Genomic DNA, 15,876 nt, shown 5'->3' on the forward strand with positions numbered 1-15,876 from the left:
TGGATCAGGGACTCATTTCTCCTTTCCCTTTGGTGCCTAAAACACATTCGCTGACAGAAGAAAACTAGGGATCAAGTGCCCTGTTTTCATCCTTAAGGCCTTGCCACCTAGAGTTCATGGTAAGCTACTTATTTTTTCTTTCACAAATATAAAAGTTTAAATTATTTTACAAATTTACATGTAATTTTAACTAGTTGAGTCAATTATAAAAGCCTCACTTTTCTCAAAGTCATTCAACTTCAGGAGTATTCAGAACATTTTAATAATTTTATTTATTTATTTATTTATTTTGACAGGCAGAGTGGACAGTGAGAGAGAGAGACAGAGAGAAAGGTCTTCCTTTGCCGTTGGTTCACCCTCCAATGGGCGCCGCGGCCAGCGCACCGCGCTGATCCGATGGCAGGAGCCAGGAGCCAGGTGCTTTTCCTGGTCTCCCATGGGGTGCAGGGCCCAAGCACCTGGGCCATCCTCCACTGCACTCCCGGGCCACAGCAGAGAGCTGGCCTGGAAGAGGGGCAACCGGGACAGAATCCGGCGCCCTGACCGGGACTAGAACCCGGTGTGCCGGCGCCGCAAGGCGGAGGATTAGCCTAGTGAGCCGCGGCGCCGGCCTTAATAATTTTAGAAACATATTTGGAAGGTTGCTTTCTCCATTCCCACAGTCACATCCCTTAGTTACCTTACTGTAGGCTCTCTGGATTAAGAAGATAATTACTTACTTGGCCCCTGGGAGCATACTTCAGGTTGGCTATTTAATTAAAAGACAGGTATACGCATTCATATAAAATTTAACTTAAAGTATTCTTCGTCAAAATAAAAAACTCTGAAAATTAAAAAAAGCCAAAATGAATATAGAATTCAGTATGTCGCACAGATTTCCCAAGAAGTTTTAATATTTATTTCTTCCTATCACTTCACTTTTCTTTTTTTTTCTTTTTCTTTTTTTTATTTTTTGACAGGCAGAGTGGACAGTGAGAGAGAGAGAGAGAGAGAGAAAGGTCTTCCTTTGCCGTTGGTTCACCCTCTAATGGCCACCGCAGCAGGCGCACCGCGCTGATCCGATGGCAGGAGCCAGGAGCCAGGTGCTTTTCCTGGTCTCCCATGGGGTGCAGGGCCCAAGCACCTGGGCCATCCTCCACTGCCTTCCCTGGCCACAGCAGAGAGCTGGCCTGGAAGAGGGGCAACCGGGACAGAATCCGGCGCCCCAACCGGGACTAGAACCCAGTGTGCCGGCGCCGCTAGGCGGAGGATTAGCCTAGTGAGCCGCGGGCCGGCCAACTTTTCAATCTTAGATAGCAATCTCTTCCTCAAATCCTTCACATTTCTACTCTTGACAATTTGTGTCACCACTTCACACTTTCATTTATATCACTATTGCCACTTGAATTCTGAGCATTAAACATAAGTTTTGTTTACTCAATATTATAACTTACTGGCAAGGAGTCAACTTCTGGACAAAACTGTTATAGCCTATTGCTTTCTATTTTTAATGTTTTAAAATATGCATAATAAAATTTACCACCTTAACCATTTTCACATGTATAGCTCAGTGACATAAAACACATTCAGGGACCAGCATTGTAGCACAGAGGGTCTAAGCTGCCAACTATGTTGCTGGCGTTCCATATGGGCGCTGGTTTGAGTCCTGTCTTTTCCTCTTCCTTTCCAACTCTCTGCTAATATGCCTGGGAAAACAGCAGAAAATGGCCCCTGCTACTCACAAAGGAGACGTAGATGAAGTTCCTGGCTTTGGCCTGGCCCAGTCCTGGTTATTGCTGCCATTTGGGGAATGATCCAGTGGACTGAAGATCTTTCTCTCTTTCTCTCTCTAAGATTTATTTATTTATTTGAAAGAGCAACAGAGAGGCAGAGGCAGCGGGAGAGAGAGGTCTTCCATTCGCTGGTTCATTCCCCATGACTTCAACAGCCGGAGCTGATCTGATCTGATCCGAAGCTAGGAGCCAGGAACTTCTTTCAGGTCTCCTACATGATGTAGGGGCCCAAGGACTTGGGCCATCTGGAAGATCTCTTTGTCAGTCTTTCCCTGTCACTCTGCTTTTCTTTCTTTCTTTCTTTCTTTTTTTTTTTTTGACAGGCAGAGTGGACAGTGAGACAGAGAGAAAGGTCTTCCTTTGCCGTTGGTTCACCCTCCAATGGCCGCCGCACTGCGCTGATCTGATGGCAGGAGCCAGGTACTTCTCCTGGTCTCCCATGGGGTGCAGGGCCCAAGCACTTGGACCATCCTCCACTGCACTCCCTGGCCACAGCAGAGAGCTGGCCTGGAAGAGGGGCAACCGGGACAGAATCTGGTGCCCCGACCAGGACTAGAACCCGGTGTGCCGGTGCCGCAAGGCGGAGGATTAGCCTAGTGAGCCGCGGTGCCGGCCGTCACTCTGCTTTTCAAATAAATCGGTAACAAAAATGTGCAGGTAAAGCCGCCACCTACAACACCAGCATCCCAGTCTCAGCTGTTCTTTTTTTTATTAAAGATTTATTTATTTATTTGAAAGGCAGAGTTACAGAAAGGCAGAGGCAGAGAGAGAGGGAGGGAGTTGGGGCTGGCTCTGTGGCGCATAGGTTGTTAATCCTCCGCGTGTGACGCTGGTTCTAGTCCCAGCTGTTCCTCTTCCAATCCAGCTCTCTGCTATGGCTTGTGAAAGCAGACAATGGCCCAAGTGCTTGGGCCCCTGCACCCGCATGGGAGACCAGGAAGAAGCACTTGGCTCCTGGCTTCGGACTGGCAGAGCTCCGGCCGTTGCAGCCATTTTGGGAGTGAACCAATGGAAGAAAGACCTTTCTCTCTGTCTCTCCCTCTCACTGTCTGTAACTTTACCTCTCAAATAAATAAATAAGAAAAGAAAAGAAAAGAAAAGAAAAGAAGAGAGAGAGAGAGAGAATGAATCTTCCATCCACTGGTTCACTCCCTAAATGGCTGCAATGGGCAGAGCTGGGCCTCTCCGAAGCCTCTCCTGACTCCGGAGGTCAGGAGTTTTTCCCAGGTCTCCCACGAGGGTGTAGGGAGACCCAAGCACTTGGGCCATCTTCTACTGCTTTCCCAGGTCATAGCAGAGAGCTGGATTGGAAGTGGACCAGCTGGGACTTGAACCAGCGCCCATACAGGATGCTGGCACTGCAGGCAGTGGCTTTACCTGCTATACCACAGCACCAGCTCCCTGCTCTGCTTCTGATCCAGTTCCCTGCTAAAGGCCTGGGAAAAGCAGCAGAGGATCTTCATAGTGCTTGGGCCTCTGCCACGCACGTGAGGGGCCTGGATGAGGCTCCTGGCTCCTGGCTTCAGCCTGGCTCCAGCCTGGCTCCAGCCTGGCTCCAGCCTGGCTCAGCCCTGGCCATTGTGGTTATCTGGGGAGTGGACCAGCGGATGAAAGATCTCTTTCTCTCTAGCTCTTTCAAATAAATAAATCTTCAAAAAATTTTTTTAAAAAACCACTTTCACAAGGTTGTGCAACCATCACCACTATCCATCTTCAAGAATTTTCATCTTGTGAAAATGAAACTCTATACCCACTAAACAAATCTCTACTTACGGCCTATTGTTAATAACCTATTTGAATACAGGTCAGAAATACATCACTCTGAAACTCTGAACTTGAAGGTAATAGGAGAAGATATATATTCAGAAACACCTTGAGATAAGATAAGAAATATAATATTTCTCTCCGATTGTAGCTACAATCATCCTTGTCACTCCCCTCATTTCCAGAATTTACCTTGACTGAGACATAGTAAAGAAAAGACAACGTAATTGGCACAAGATGAGGAAAAAGTCATGGAGAAAGTATAGTAGCCATCCTGTGATAATTTTCCTACTTATAAGAAACTAACCAAAATACATTAAGCCCTTAAAAATCCCATTCTACCTCATTGAAATTTGTAAAGATCTAAATTCTACAACAGAGGTTTCCACTAAGTATTACATTTAAAATATTTTAAGAAAATCAAGTTCTCAAACCATATGTGCCAAGTAACTCTCCGCCCATATCTTCTCAAGTTACCCTATAATTAGCTCTAGAATTAAACTCTGACACACTGTCCTACACTTAAAGGTGCCTAAGCTTTAAAACCAGTGAACAGCCTTAAAGGACAGTAGAAACAGGAGATCAGCACTAAGAAGCAAAAAACTGCAATAATGTTCACATAAATAAATAGCAAATAATTGTTGCTTATCTATAAAAAGACAACTAGGCAAGCCGAACTCCACAGAACACAAAAATCAAACTTAAACAAACAAAAAGGAATGAGATGAACTTTCCCAAAGCTCAGGTACTTCATAAATTAAAAATGCTAGGCCCAGGAGATTAATGTTGTAGCACAGCAGGTTAAGCCACTGCTTGTGATGCCAGCATTCCATACTGGAATGCATGTTTGAATCCCAACTGCTCTGTTTCCAATCCAGTTCACTGTTAATAGGCCTGAGGAGGCAGTGGATAATGTCCAAAGAGCTTAGGTCCCTGCCACCCAGGTGGGATACCTGGATGAAGTTTAGTGGCATCAACCTGACCTAGCCCTGGCTGTTGCAGCTTTTTGGGGAATGAACCAGCAAATGGAAGATATCCTTTCTTCCTCTCTGTTACTCTGCCTTTCAAATAAATAAATCTTAAAAAAAAAAGATTGAAGGAATACTAAAGCAAAGAATTCTGGGAACATTTTAGCTAGAATCAAGCAACCATAAAGCTTCAGTTTTATAGCAAAATGCAATGCCTGATTTTCACATTCACTCAAGAATGTGCTGGTTATGTGAAAAGCATAGCCACAGCTATCCAAAGATGAATCAGACTTGGATTCTAGCAGAGGAAATGTGACACTGTCACAAGTAATTAGAATAGGAAGGTTAAAGTGTCCTAGGAATGGTAAACAAAGTGCTAGGGAAGTTCAGATTAAGAAAAGCTTACCTTGGGGAGATCAGAATTCTCAGATTCATGACATTTCATATCTTAAAACATCAGCCAGAATGGCAATGATTAAAAAAGCATCTGGGTAATGGGAATAAAATAAACAAAAACAGAAGCAGGGAAACAGCATATATGGAATACAGAAATTTGCTCAATTTGACTGGAGTAAGGGTTGTATAAACGGAAGTACAAGACTACCTAGAGCCAAAAACATGAAGATCTAGACCATAATTTTGAATGCTACGACAGATCTACAGTTGTTAGTCCTGAAGAATCATTAATGATAAAGAAGCAAGAGATCCGATCTGGGACAGAATTTATCTAGCAGCACGGAATGACCTGAATGGGGCACAGAAGACATCAATTAAGTTATTGTTTTGATAACTAATGAGGGCCTCAATTATGATACTGACAGAAGGAGAAGGCACAATATTTTGTTTTTAAGATTTATTTATTTAATTGAAAGTCAGAGTTACATAGAGAGAGAAGGAGAGGCAGACAGAGAGGTCTTTCACCCACTGGTTCACTCCCCAATTGGCTGCCCCAAATGGCTGCAACAGCCAGAGCTGCACTGACCCAAAGCCAGGAGCCAGGAGCTTCCTCCGGGTCTTCCCACAAGGATGCAGGGACCCGAGGACTTGGGCCATCTTCTACTGCTTTCCCAGGACATAGCAGAGAGCTGGATCAGAAGTGGAGCAGCCGGGACTTGAACCAGTGGCCATATGGGATGCCAGCACTGCAGGCGGTGGCTTTACCTGCTAAGCCACAGTGCAATTCTTTTTTTTTTTTTTTAATAAATATAAATTTCCAAAGTACAGAATATGGATTACAATGGCTTCCCCCCCCCCCAATAACGTCCCTCCAACCCGCAACCCTCCCCTTATCCACTCCCTCTCCACTTCCATTCACATCAAGATTCATTTTCAATTCTCTTTATATACAGAAGATCAGTTTAGCATACATTAAGTAAAGATTTCAACAGTTTGCTCCCACACAGAAACATAAAGTGTAAAATACTGTTTGAGTACTAGTTATAGCATTAAATCTCAATGTACAGCACACTAAGGACAGAGATCCTACATGAGGAGTAAGTGCACAGTGACTCCTGTTGTTGACTTAACAAATTGACACTCTTGTTTACGGCCTCAGTAATCACCCTAGGCTCTTGTCATGAGCTGCCAAGGCTATGGAAGCCCCCTGAGTTCACTGACTCTGATCATTTTTAGACAAGGCCATGGTCAAAGTGGAAGTTCTCTCCTCCCGCCACAGTGCAATTCTAAGTCAATCATCAAATATTTACTGGGTGCCTACAATATGTTAAGATGCCATCCTATGCCAGAGATTTTTTTTTTTAAAGTCCAATATATTGGCCGGCGCCGTGGCTCAATAGGCTAATCCTCCACCTAGTGGCGCCGGCACACTGGGTTCTAGTCCCGGTCGGGGCGCCAGATTCTGTCCCGGTTGCCCCTCTTCCAGGCCAGCTCTCTGCTGTGGCCCAGGAGTGCAGTGGAGGATGGCCCAAGTGCTTGGGCCCTGCACCCCATGGGGAGACCAGGAGAAGCATCTGACTCCTGCTTTCGGGTCAGCACGCCAGCGATAGCGGCCATTGGAGGGTGAACCAACGGCAAAAAGGAAGACCTTTCTCTCTGTCTCTCTCTCTCTCACTATCCACTCTGCCTGTCAAAAAAATAAATAAATAAATAAACAAAAAATAAAGTCCAATATATTGTTCTAATTATTGAGGAAATTGTGATCTGAAAAAAAAAACCACAAAAATTAAGATACTAATCGCTAATTAACAAGCCAATATATGATTTTAAAACAAAAACAAAAAATACTCCTGACAAATCTGGAGAGTAAAAAATGGCCAGAGAAGGCTTTATTAACAAGTTGATCTGTATCTCAAAGAGAAGGCAGAACTTCTTCATGGGAGGGATAAAACTTCAATCAAGGTGATCTTTTTAAAGGTTAAATGATTTGTTTAATAAACTATGTGAAATAATTTTGAGGTAATTTTGACGAAATATGGTAAACTGTTAATTTTAACTGTTTAAATTTAAACTTTTTTTTAAAAAACCTTCAATACATAAATTTATGTTCATAAGGTATCAGAAGCATTAATACTACCTTCTAAATGCTTAAAAACAAGTACCATATACTGGATTTTTAAAGGAGAGAAGTACTTTTCATTTCTTAGAATAGAACAAGTCTTAACAAAAAACATACCTTGAAGAAATTTATTAAGTCATAATGTAAAACATTAAAAATGTCTTATTTGTGAAAAAAGTTCCTCAAAGCATTATCTGATAAAATCTCTTCCCTTTTTCACATTTTATATATAGAGCTAGAATAGAATTCAGTCCATCTGACTCCAAAACCAGAGCTGTATTAACTTATTTTCTTCTTCTGATTTTAAAATTTCAAGTGTACTGAGCCGGCGCCGTGGCTCAATAGGCTAATCCTCCACCTTGCGGCGCCGGCACACCGGGTTCTAGTCCCGGTCGGGGCGCCGGATTCTGTCCCGGTTGCCCCTCTTCCAGGCCAGCTCTCTGCTATGGCCAGGGAGTGCAGTGGAGGATGGCCCAGGTGCTTGGGCCCTGCACCCCATGGGAGACCAGGAAAAGCACCTGGCTCCTGGCTCCTGCCATCGGATCAGCGCGGTGCGCCGGCTGCAGCGGCGGCCATTGGAGGGTGAACCAACGGCAAAGGAAGACCTTTCTCTCTCTGTCTCTCTCTCACTGTCCACTCTGCCTGTAAAAAAAAAAAAAAAAAATTTCAAGTGTACTAATCAAAGAGTGCAAGATGGGAAAGAAGAATGGGAAATCTCAAACTTCTATATAACTTCTGCAAAACTGAGAAATCTCTATCATAACCAGATGCAAAAACTATAAAGTGGTTTGTTGTTCAATGAATATCAAGTTCCTTTAATAGAATGCCACCCCCAAATTAGTGCAAGACAAACAGGGTTCTGAAAGTGCTCAGAGTGGTATCTCAAGCTGTTGACACAAATCTCTCAGAAGTGGGCTGTCTAAATGGTCCCGTCCTCCTGATAAAACTTCATTCCCTGCCTTTCATGACTTAGCATCCCTCTCACTGCCCCTCCACTAAGACTGCCATGGATGAATTCCTTCATACTTTTTTAAGCATTCAGGAAGAAGAGAATTGGGTAGGTGTGCTGGGCTGGTATCGTTGGTGTGGCAGGTAAAGCTGCTGCCTGCAACAACAGTATCCCATATAGGCACCAGTTCAAGTCTACCTGCTCCACTTATGATCCAGCAACAAGCTGATGGCCCAGGAAAAGCAGTGAAGGACTGGACCAAGTGCTTGGGCCCCTGCATTTACCTGGGAAACCCAGAAGAGGCTCCTGGCTTTGGCCTGGCCCAGCCCTGGCTGTTGTGGCTATCTGGGGAATGAACCAACGGGAGGAAGATATCTCTGTCTCTCCCTATCTCTCTATAAACTCTTTGAAATAAATTAATTTAAAATACAAAAAGGGGGGGACTGACATTCCATGTGGGCACTGGTTTGAGTCCTGGCTGCTCCACTTCTGATCCAGCTCCTTGCTAATATACCTGGAAAAGCAGCGAAGATGGCCCAAGTCCTTGGCCAAGTCCTGCCACCCATATGGGAGACCTGGAGGAAGCTTCTGACTCCTAGCTTTAGCCTGGCCCAGTGCTGGCTGTTGGGGCCTTTTGGGAGAGGAACCAGCAGATGGGAGATTCTCTCTCTCATCTCCACCCCAATCTATCTCTGCCTTTGAAATAAATAAAATCTTGGAGCCAGCGCTGTGGTGTAGCGGGTAAAGCCATGCCTCCAGTGCCGGCATCCCATATGGGCACCAGTTCGAGTCCCAGCTGCTCCACTTCTGATCCAGCTCTCTGCTGTGGTCTGGGAGAGCAGTAGAAGATGGCCCAAGTCCTTGGGCCCCTGAACCCATGTGGGAGACCTGGAAGAAGCTCCTGGCTCCTGGCTTCAAATCAGCGCAGCTCAGGCCAACCGGGGAGTAAACCAGAGGATGAAGATCTCTCTCTCCCTGTATAACTTTGACTTTCAAATAAATCTTTAAAAAAAAAGAAAGAAAATCTTTTAAAAAATAAAAACAAAAACAAAAACTGGGTAGGTGTACCAAATTTTTTCCTAACTTACAATTCAAGAAAAACACCTCTTCCCTGCAATATTTTAAGGATAGGGACTGAAGTACTTTATCATAAAAGAAATATTTCTTTTTTTTAAAGATTTATTTATTTAAAAGTCAGAGTTACAGAGAGGGAGAGATACAGAGAGAGAGAGAGATCTTCTACTCACTGGTTCACGCCCTATATGAGGGCAACAGCCAAGGCTGGGCCAGGTTGAAGCCAGGAGCCAGGAGCTTCTTCTGGGTGCCCATATAAGATGCCTGAATCGCAGGTGGCAGTTAACCCACTGTGCTACAACAGTTGCCCCAAAACAAATATGCTGAGGTGACATATACAAGAAAAACAACTGTAAACTAACTCCCATAGTTAATATTATTGGAATCTGACTTTTTAAATCTGGACTAATCTTTACCTTCTCTACACAATTCTAAGATATTCAACTGCAACTGCCTCAAAAGAGACATTAATTCATTAAAATGAAATCCATTCATTTAACCAAATTACCAAGTGCCTGAAATGTGCTAGGTATTGTTCCATATACTTCAGAAACACCAATTGGGGGCAGGCCCTGTGGTGTAGTGGGAAAAGCCGCAACATGCAGTGCCAGCATCCCATATGGGCGCCGGTTCAAGTCCCAGATGATCCATTTCCCATCCAACTCTCTGCTGTGGCCTGGGAAAGCAGTAGAAGATGGCCCAAGTCCTTGGGCCCCTGTGCCCATGTGGGAGCCCCGGAAGAAGCTCCTGGCTTTGGATCGGCGCAGCTCCGGCTGTTGCGGCCAACTGGGGAGTGCACCATCAGATGGAAGAACTCTTTCTCTCTCACTCTGCCTCTCAGTCTCTGTGTAACTCTTTCAAATAAATAAATCTTAAAAAAAAAAAAAGAAAAGAAAAGAAACACCAATCGTAAAAACACCTTCTTTCCACCTGGCAGGAGGAAACAGCTAACAACTTAAGCGTTAGAAAGTGATAAGTATTATATGGAAAGTAATAGAACAGGATAAGAGGGGGTTCTAGGACGCTGAAGCAGGTTGCATTTTTAAAAAGGGCAGTCAGAGAGGGTTTAGAAGATGGCATTTGGGTAAAGACCTGAAGGAAGTGAGGGAGTCAGTCAGCCATGCTGGTAACTATGGAGGAGTATTCCAGGCAAAGGAATGAACAGGGCAAAGATCTTGGATTATCCTAGGAACAGCTAAGGGGCCAGTGAGACTAGAAGGAGCCAGCAAGGGGCAGAAAAGTACAAATACAAGGTGTCACAAGAGGTGTGTGTGGAGACAGGGGGTAAGGATTATGTAGGGGCCCACATCCCATATGGGTACTGGTTCTAGTCCTGGCTGCTCCTCTTCGGACCCAGCTCTCTGCTATGGCCTGGGAAAGCAGTAGAAGATGGCCCAAGCAGTTGGGCCCCTCACCAACTTGGGAGACCTGGAAGAAGCTCCTGGCTTTGGATGGGCTCAGCTCAGGCTGTTGTAGCCATTTGGGGAGTTAACCAGCAGATGGAAGATCTTTCTCTCTGTCTCTCCCTCTCACTGTCTGTAAATCTACCTCTTAAATAAATAAAAAAATAAAAATAAATCTTTAAAAAAAAAGATTATGTAGGGTTTATGGGAGACTGCAAGGAATTTGCTTTTTACTTAGAATGAAATAGAGATCCACAGAGGGCTGAGCAGTGTGTCATAATCTGTTTTACCTGAATCACTATGGCTGCCATGTTGCAGAGAGGCTATAGGGAGAGCAAGGGTAAAAGCAGGGGGACCAGTTAGGAGACTTATTAAAGACACCCAGGAGCAGGGTTGGCACTGTGGTGTAGCAGGTTAAGCTGGCAGCACCAGTGCCCTGGCTGCTCCACTTCCAATCCAGCTCCCTGCTAATGCTCCAGAGAAACCAGCAAGGATGGTCCAAGTCCCATGTAGGAAACCTGGAAGAAGCTCCTGGCTCTTGGCTTCAGAATGGCCCAGCTCCAGCCATCCAGGCCATCTGGAGAGTGAACCAGTAGATAGAACACTTCTCTGTCTCTCTGCCTCTGCCTCTTTGTAACTCTGCCTTTCAAATAAAGAAAAGAAAAAAGAAACCCAGGAGAGACATGTACACTTGCTATTAACTTTGGTCAGAATTGTACAGGGCTAACTTTTAAACAAATATATAAACAAATCTGTCAGATTTTGTTAGTAGGAAACAACTAGAACCGGTCAGCGCCGCGGCTCACTAGGCTAATCCTCCACCTTGCGGCGCCGGCACACCGGTTCTAGTACCGGTCGGGGCGCCGGATTCTGTCCCGGTTGCCCCTCTTCCAGGCCAGCTCTCTGCTGTGGCCAGGGAGTGCAGTGGAGGATGGCCCAAGTCCTTGGGCACTGCACCCCATGGGAGACCAGGAGAAGTACCTGGCTCCTGCCATCGGATCAGCGCAGCGCGCCGGCTGCAGTGCGCCGGCGGAGGCGGCCATTGGAGGGTGAACCAACGGCAAAGGAAGACCTTTCTCTCTGTCTCTCTGTCTCACTGTCCACTCTGCCTGTCAAAAAAAAAAAAAAAAAAAAAAAAAAAACAACTAGAACCTACTTTACAGAGGCTCTTGGCATGTATGTATACTGTACAACATAAACACAAAAACAACCTCACATGTTCTATTACCTGTGTAATCAGCTATTCCTTTTTCAAAATCCCATTGTATCTGAGTCTGAAGCAATGAGCCAATGTTACTACAGTCCTTAATTACATACTGTCTCTTGAAAAAAGTCACTTTTATCAAATGAAAATATTATAAATCATTTACCTTGGATTGATGTTTTTTGAGATCACTTAAATTAACTGTTCCAAAAAATCTTTCTTTAGGTGGACAATTTTAAGTTTTTTGTTTCCATCTTTTAAAGTAATTATTTTCTTCCAAATGATACTAAATTTACATCAGTATATGGGTCATTCACTTCAGGAAAGGGCAACCACAAAAACATCCACTGTCAAAAATAACACATTTCCAAAAAAACGCTCATGATACCAAAAAGCTCTCATTACCATCTAGTCCTTTTGGAAAGGGCAAATATACTTCCCATAAATTCTAAAGTTATTTAACACTACAATTATCATCAGGATAGGAGAAAGATAGCAACAAGTCAAAAATAATTCAGTTTGCTTGGAAAGGGATTAGGGAGCACAGCAGATTTTGAAATAAAAAATTTGCCTAAAAATTGTTCATGAAACTAAAATAAGCAGATTTGTTGCATAGTCTATATGGGGGCAGGGGACAAAGAATGAAATATAAACTGTTTACTTGCTTCAAAGATACTTGGACCAACATTCAGATTCAGCTTGGATTTAAAGAGACTACCACCCCTGTGACAATTTACACACCCTAAGAGATACCAAGTGTGTAAATGGATATAACAGCAAACTGGAATCCCATAGTCCCTACCTTCATGCAATGTAAATTTAGGGAGGAGGGAACACCTCAGGGTGAGATATACATCCACCTACACAAAGATGTCACACTAAAGTGTTTATAGCTCTTGGTTCATTCCCTTGGATGCAGATGAGGGATGGGGAGGAAAGAGAGGAACTGCACAACTTCAGATCTGACAGCTGAGTCCTTAAAGTGGATTAGATGTCCACCTGGCCGACCTTGGGGGAAGGGCTCCAAGAAGAGAGCAACTGGAGCAAAGGCAGAGGTGTGAATAGCCAGTATTTGACAGTCTGGAATACAGAATGTAAGAGGTGTCATGAGGTTTTCTGTATGCCACAAGGAAGACTGGACTTTGCCACAAGGAAGACTGGACTTCGTTAGTATCCATGAAAGGCCCCCACAGGGTTTTAGTCAGAAAATTAGCATATGTATGTGATCAGGTTTTTCTGGTGTGATGAGACACTGGTTTACACAGGTAAGACAAAAGAAAACACTAGATAATGATGTCATCACATGAAACAACAAAGGCGACTGCCCAATTAGAAAGCTAAACTCCCTTCAGGAAAAAACATTAAGGACTACCATTCAAACCTTTCTGGAAAAAAAAGTTTTTACTCAGTATCATTTAAACCTGAGGAAAACAGAGGAAAAGTTTTTGTATGTATTATGAATTATAACATGTGTGTATCTATTGAGTTTTCCAGAGCTCCTAACCTTCTCACTAATTCTGTAACACAACTGAGACTAATGGTTGTACAAAAAGCAATGAAGCCTATTTAGGAGTCTTTGATATAAGGAGGACCATATGTAACGCAAGGCAATTCCCAAGTCAGGTTTCAAGGTTTTCAAAGTTCAAGATAATCAAGTTTTATTAAGTCAGCACATTTAAAAGGTATGTCATAAGGGTGGAGCAAAGGCGGAGGGGGTAAAAATGTGTGTGTGTATAAACAAATTTATAATAGTCGCTGGGGCTAAAACTGCCACTTGGAGAGCCGGCTCTTAAGAAATGAACACCTACCAGATCCAATTAACAAAGACGGGGGGGGGGGGATCACATGAAAATATAAATGGAGTGGGTGGGGGCAGCCACTTCTCCCCGACCCATAATCCAGCTGGCGGTGCGATGAGAAAAATCATACGATGTAGGCATAAAGGCAGGAAAATAATGTCACTCCCAAACTTCACAAGCGAACCACCAGACACTGGCCAAGGGGCTACGATCCCATACCCCTCATCCCACAACTCAAGGGCAGGGAGTACCCTGCACGGCGCGCCCGAGGGAAGGGGAAGGAGCACCTCTATTCTCGGACTGGGAGAAGCCCTCAGCCAGCCCTACGGGGGTCAACGCCCCCTGGGCAGGCCTCCGCGGGGCCGGGGGCAGAGACGGCGGAGAAGCCCCTCCATCTCTGCCGGAGCTGCAAGTACTCGCACCCCTCCTCCCCAACACACACCCTCCCCTACCTGATATGGCGGCGGCGGCTCCTGATCCGGCTCCGTCCCCTCGCCAAAGCTAGCGCGGTCGGACTGAGACTCGTGAAGCAGAGAGATGTCATCCGAGGTGGGGGACTTGAGGCAGTTCCCCATCTTCCGGGGCGGGTGTGTGCGATCTGGGGTAGGAAGAAAGCAGTGGCGGGGTCGTTCGCACGCTCCGCGGTCAGCCTCGGTCGGCGAGGTGGGGTCGAGCGACGGGCCGGAGCTCAGGCGGCGGCGGCTCCCCCGCCCCCCGGCGCCGCCGAGGGGCAGCTCATGCCAGCCCCCGGGGGTGGGGGCTCAGGGCTGGGCCGCGGGCTCGGCTGGGGTCGAGACGGTTGCCTCCGGCGAAGCCGCGACGCGGGGGGGGCGGGGAGACGAAGCACTTCCCCACCCCGCCCCCCCGCGGGGCGGCGGCGGCCACGGGGCTGCTGGGCTTAATCCAGGTCAGGAGCGGGGGGCGCGGCCGTCGCGGCTGCCTCAGCTGCTGCCTCAGCTGCTGCTGCTGCCCCCGCCGGCAACCGCGCCGCGGCCGCGGGCCTCATCCTAGTCCGCCTCAGCGCGGCGGCGGCGGCCAGAACGAGGCCGGCTGGGGCCCTGCGTCATCCCGCCGTGCGTGCCCTGGGCCCGCCCCCGGCGCCAGGAGGCGAAGGCGGCTCTCGCGGCGCGGCTGGCCCCGCCCTCCTCTAGCAGCTGTTCCTGGGGCTGCGTCAGTTTCTGCTTCTGTCCCTGACAGTTTGGCTCCTCGCCCGGCTCGCTCGGAAGCCTCTGGTTTCCCGCGCTTCCCTGCGGACACGGCTCCCGCGCCGTCGACGTCGCAGCTCTTACCTGTACACTCTTCTGACAGTGTTCTCACCACCCTCTGCTAAGGGATCTATTTATATACCCATATCTGAGTGGATGGATCATCGTACCGTCGTTAAAATGTTAAAGGGCTTCCCACTTTTCCCTTCGGAATAAAGTCCAATCTCAGTAACGAACCCTCCCGATCTCAATCACTTTCCTGTCCTGCATCACAGCCAGAGAGCTCCTTCTCCCATTTCTTTTCCCAGAATGTTCCAGTTCCTTACATTCCCAACCACCATGGTCATCTCTTGCCCAGGCTCCTGCAATAGACTCAGCTGTTCTTGTATTCATTATTGCCCCCCCCATCCAATCCATTATTTGCACAGTTGACAGACTTATCTTTTTTAAATGTAAATAGAGTGAAGTCGTTCTCCTGTTTAAAACCTCCAAAGGGTTCCTAATACTGTCCTTAAAGCAATCTTTAAATAAATAACTTTCAAATCCGACTGCCTCTCCAAGCATAGTCCCATCCTTCAGAAATTGTAAATTCCAAGCTTTCCAAAGTACTTTAAAAATTTTATCTATTTGAAAGGCATAGTTAGAGAGAGAGAGAGAGAGAGAGAGATCTTCCATCTGCTGATTCACTCTCCAGATGGCCACAACAGCCTGGGCTGGGCCAGGCCAAAGCCAGGAGCCAGGAGCTTTTTCCAGGTCTCCCACGTGGGTACAGGGACCCAAGGACTTGGGGGCATCTTCTGCTGCCTGCCCAGGAGCATTAGCAGGGAGCTGGATCACAGCAACCCAGACTCTAAGCAGCACCCATATGGGATGCCGACACTGAAGACAGAGGCTTAACCTTCTACATCATGGCGCTGGTCCCCACAAGTACTTCTGGATACCTCAGGGACTGTTGCCTCTAGCTGGGGTTTTTGCCCATATTGTTTCTCTGGCAAAAACCTACTTCTCCCCGCTTCTGACCTTCTGCCTCTCACCGGGCTAATCATTATTCCCACTTGACTCCCAGGACTCAACTCCATTTCCCCTGGAAAGCCTCTCCTGAGTCCACTCTGGGTTTCACCTCCTCTCGGCTTTTAGACCCTGAGCTTTTCTCTGTCGCAGCTGGCCATGCTGAATCATCCGCCCCTCCTCTGTGAAACCCCCGGCGCTCTGCCTAGGGAAGC

The 15,876-nt window shown here is 46.3% G+C and overlaps 1 protein-coding gene across 2 annotated transcripts in view; it reads right to left on the minus strand.

The window, feature by feature from the left end:
- Positions 1 to 14,542, minus strand: part of RNF11 (ring finger protein 11) — a 49,292-nt gene extending 34,750 nt beyond the window's left edge. Inside the window, exon 1 of one of the 2 annotated variants that reach the window (XM_089300708.1) lies at positions 13,901 to 14,542. In XM_089300708.1, the coding sequence (XP_089156834.1) occupies positions 13,901 to 14,023 (123 nt within the window). In that variant the 5' untranslated portion in view covers positions 14,024 to 14,542. The remainder of the gene's footprint in view (positions 1 to 13,900) is intronic. The other variant, XM_008265267.5, reaches the window with a different exon arrangement.
- Positions 14,543 to 15,876: the final 1,334 nt, after the last annotated feature.

Source organism: Oryctolagus cuniculus, chromosome 7 (genome assembly GCF_051225735.1).
Source record: "Oryctolagus cuniculus isolate XC-2025 breed Fujian yellow rabbit chromosome 7, ASM5122573v1, whole genome shotgun sequence".
NCBI classification, from domain to species: Eukaryota; Metazoa; Chordata; class Mammalia; order Lagomorpha; family Leporidae; genus Oryctolagus; species Oryctolagus cuniculus.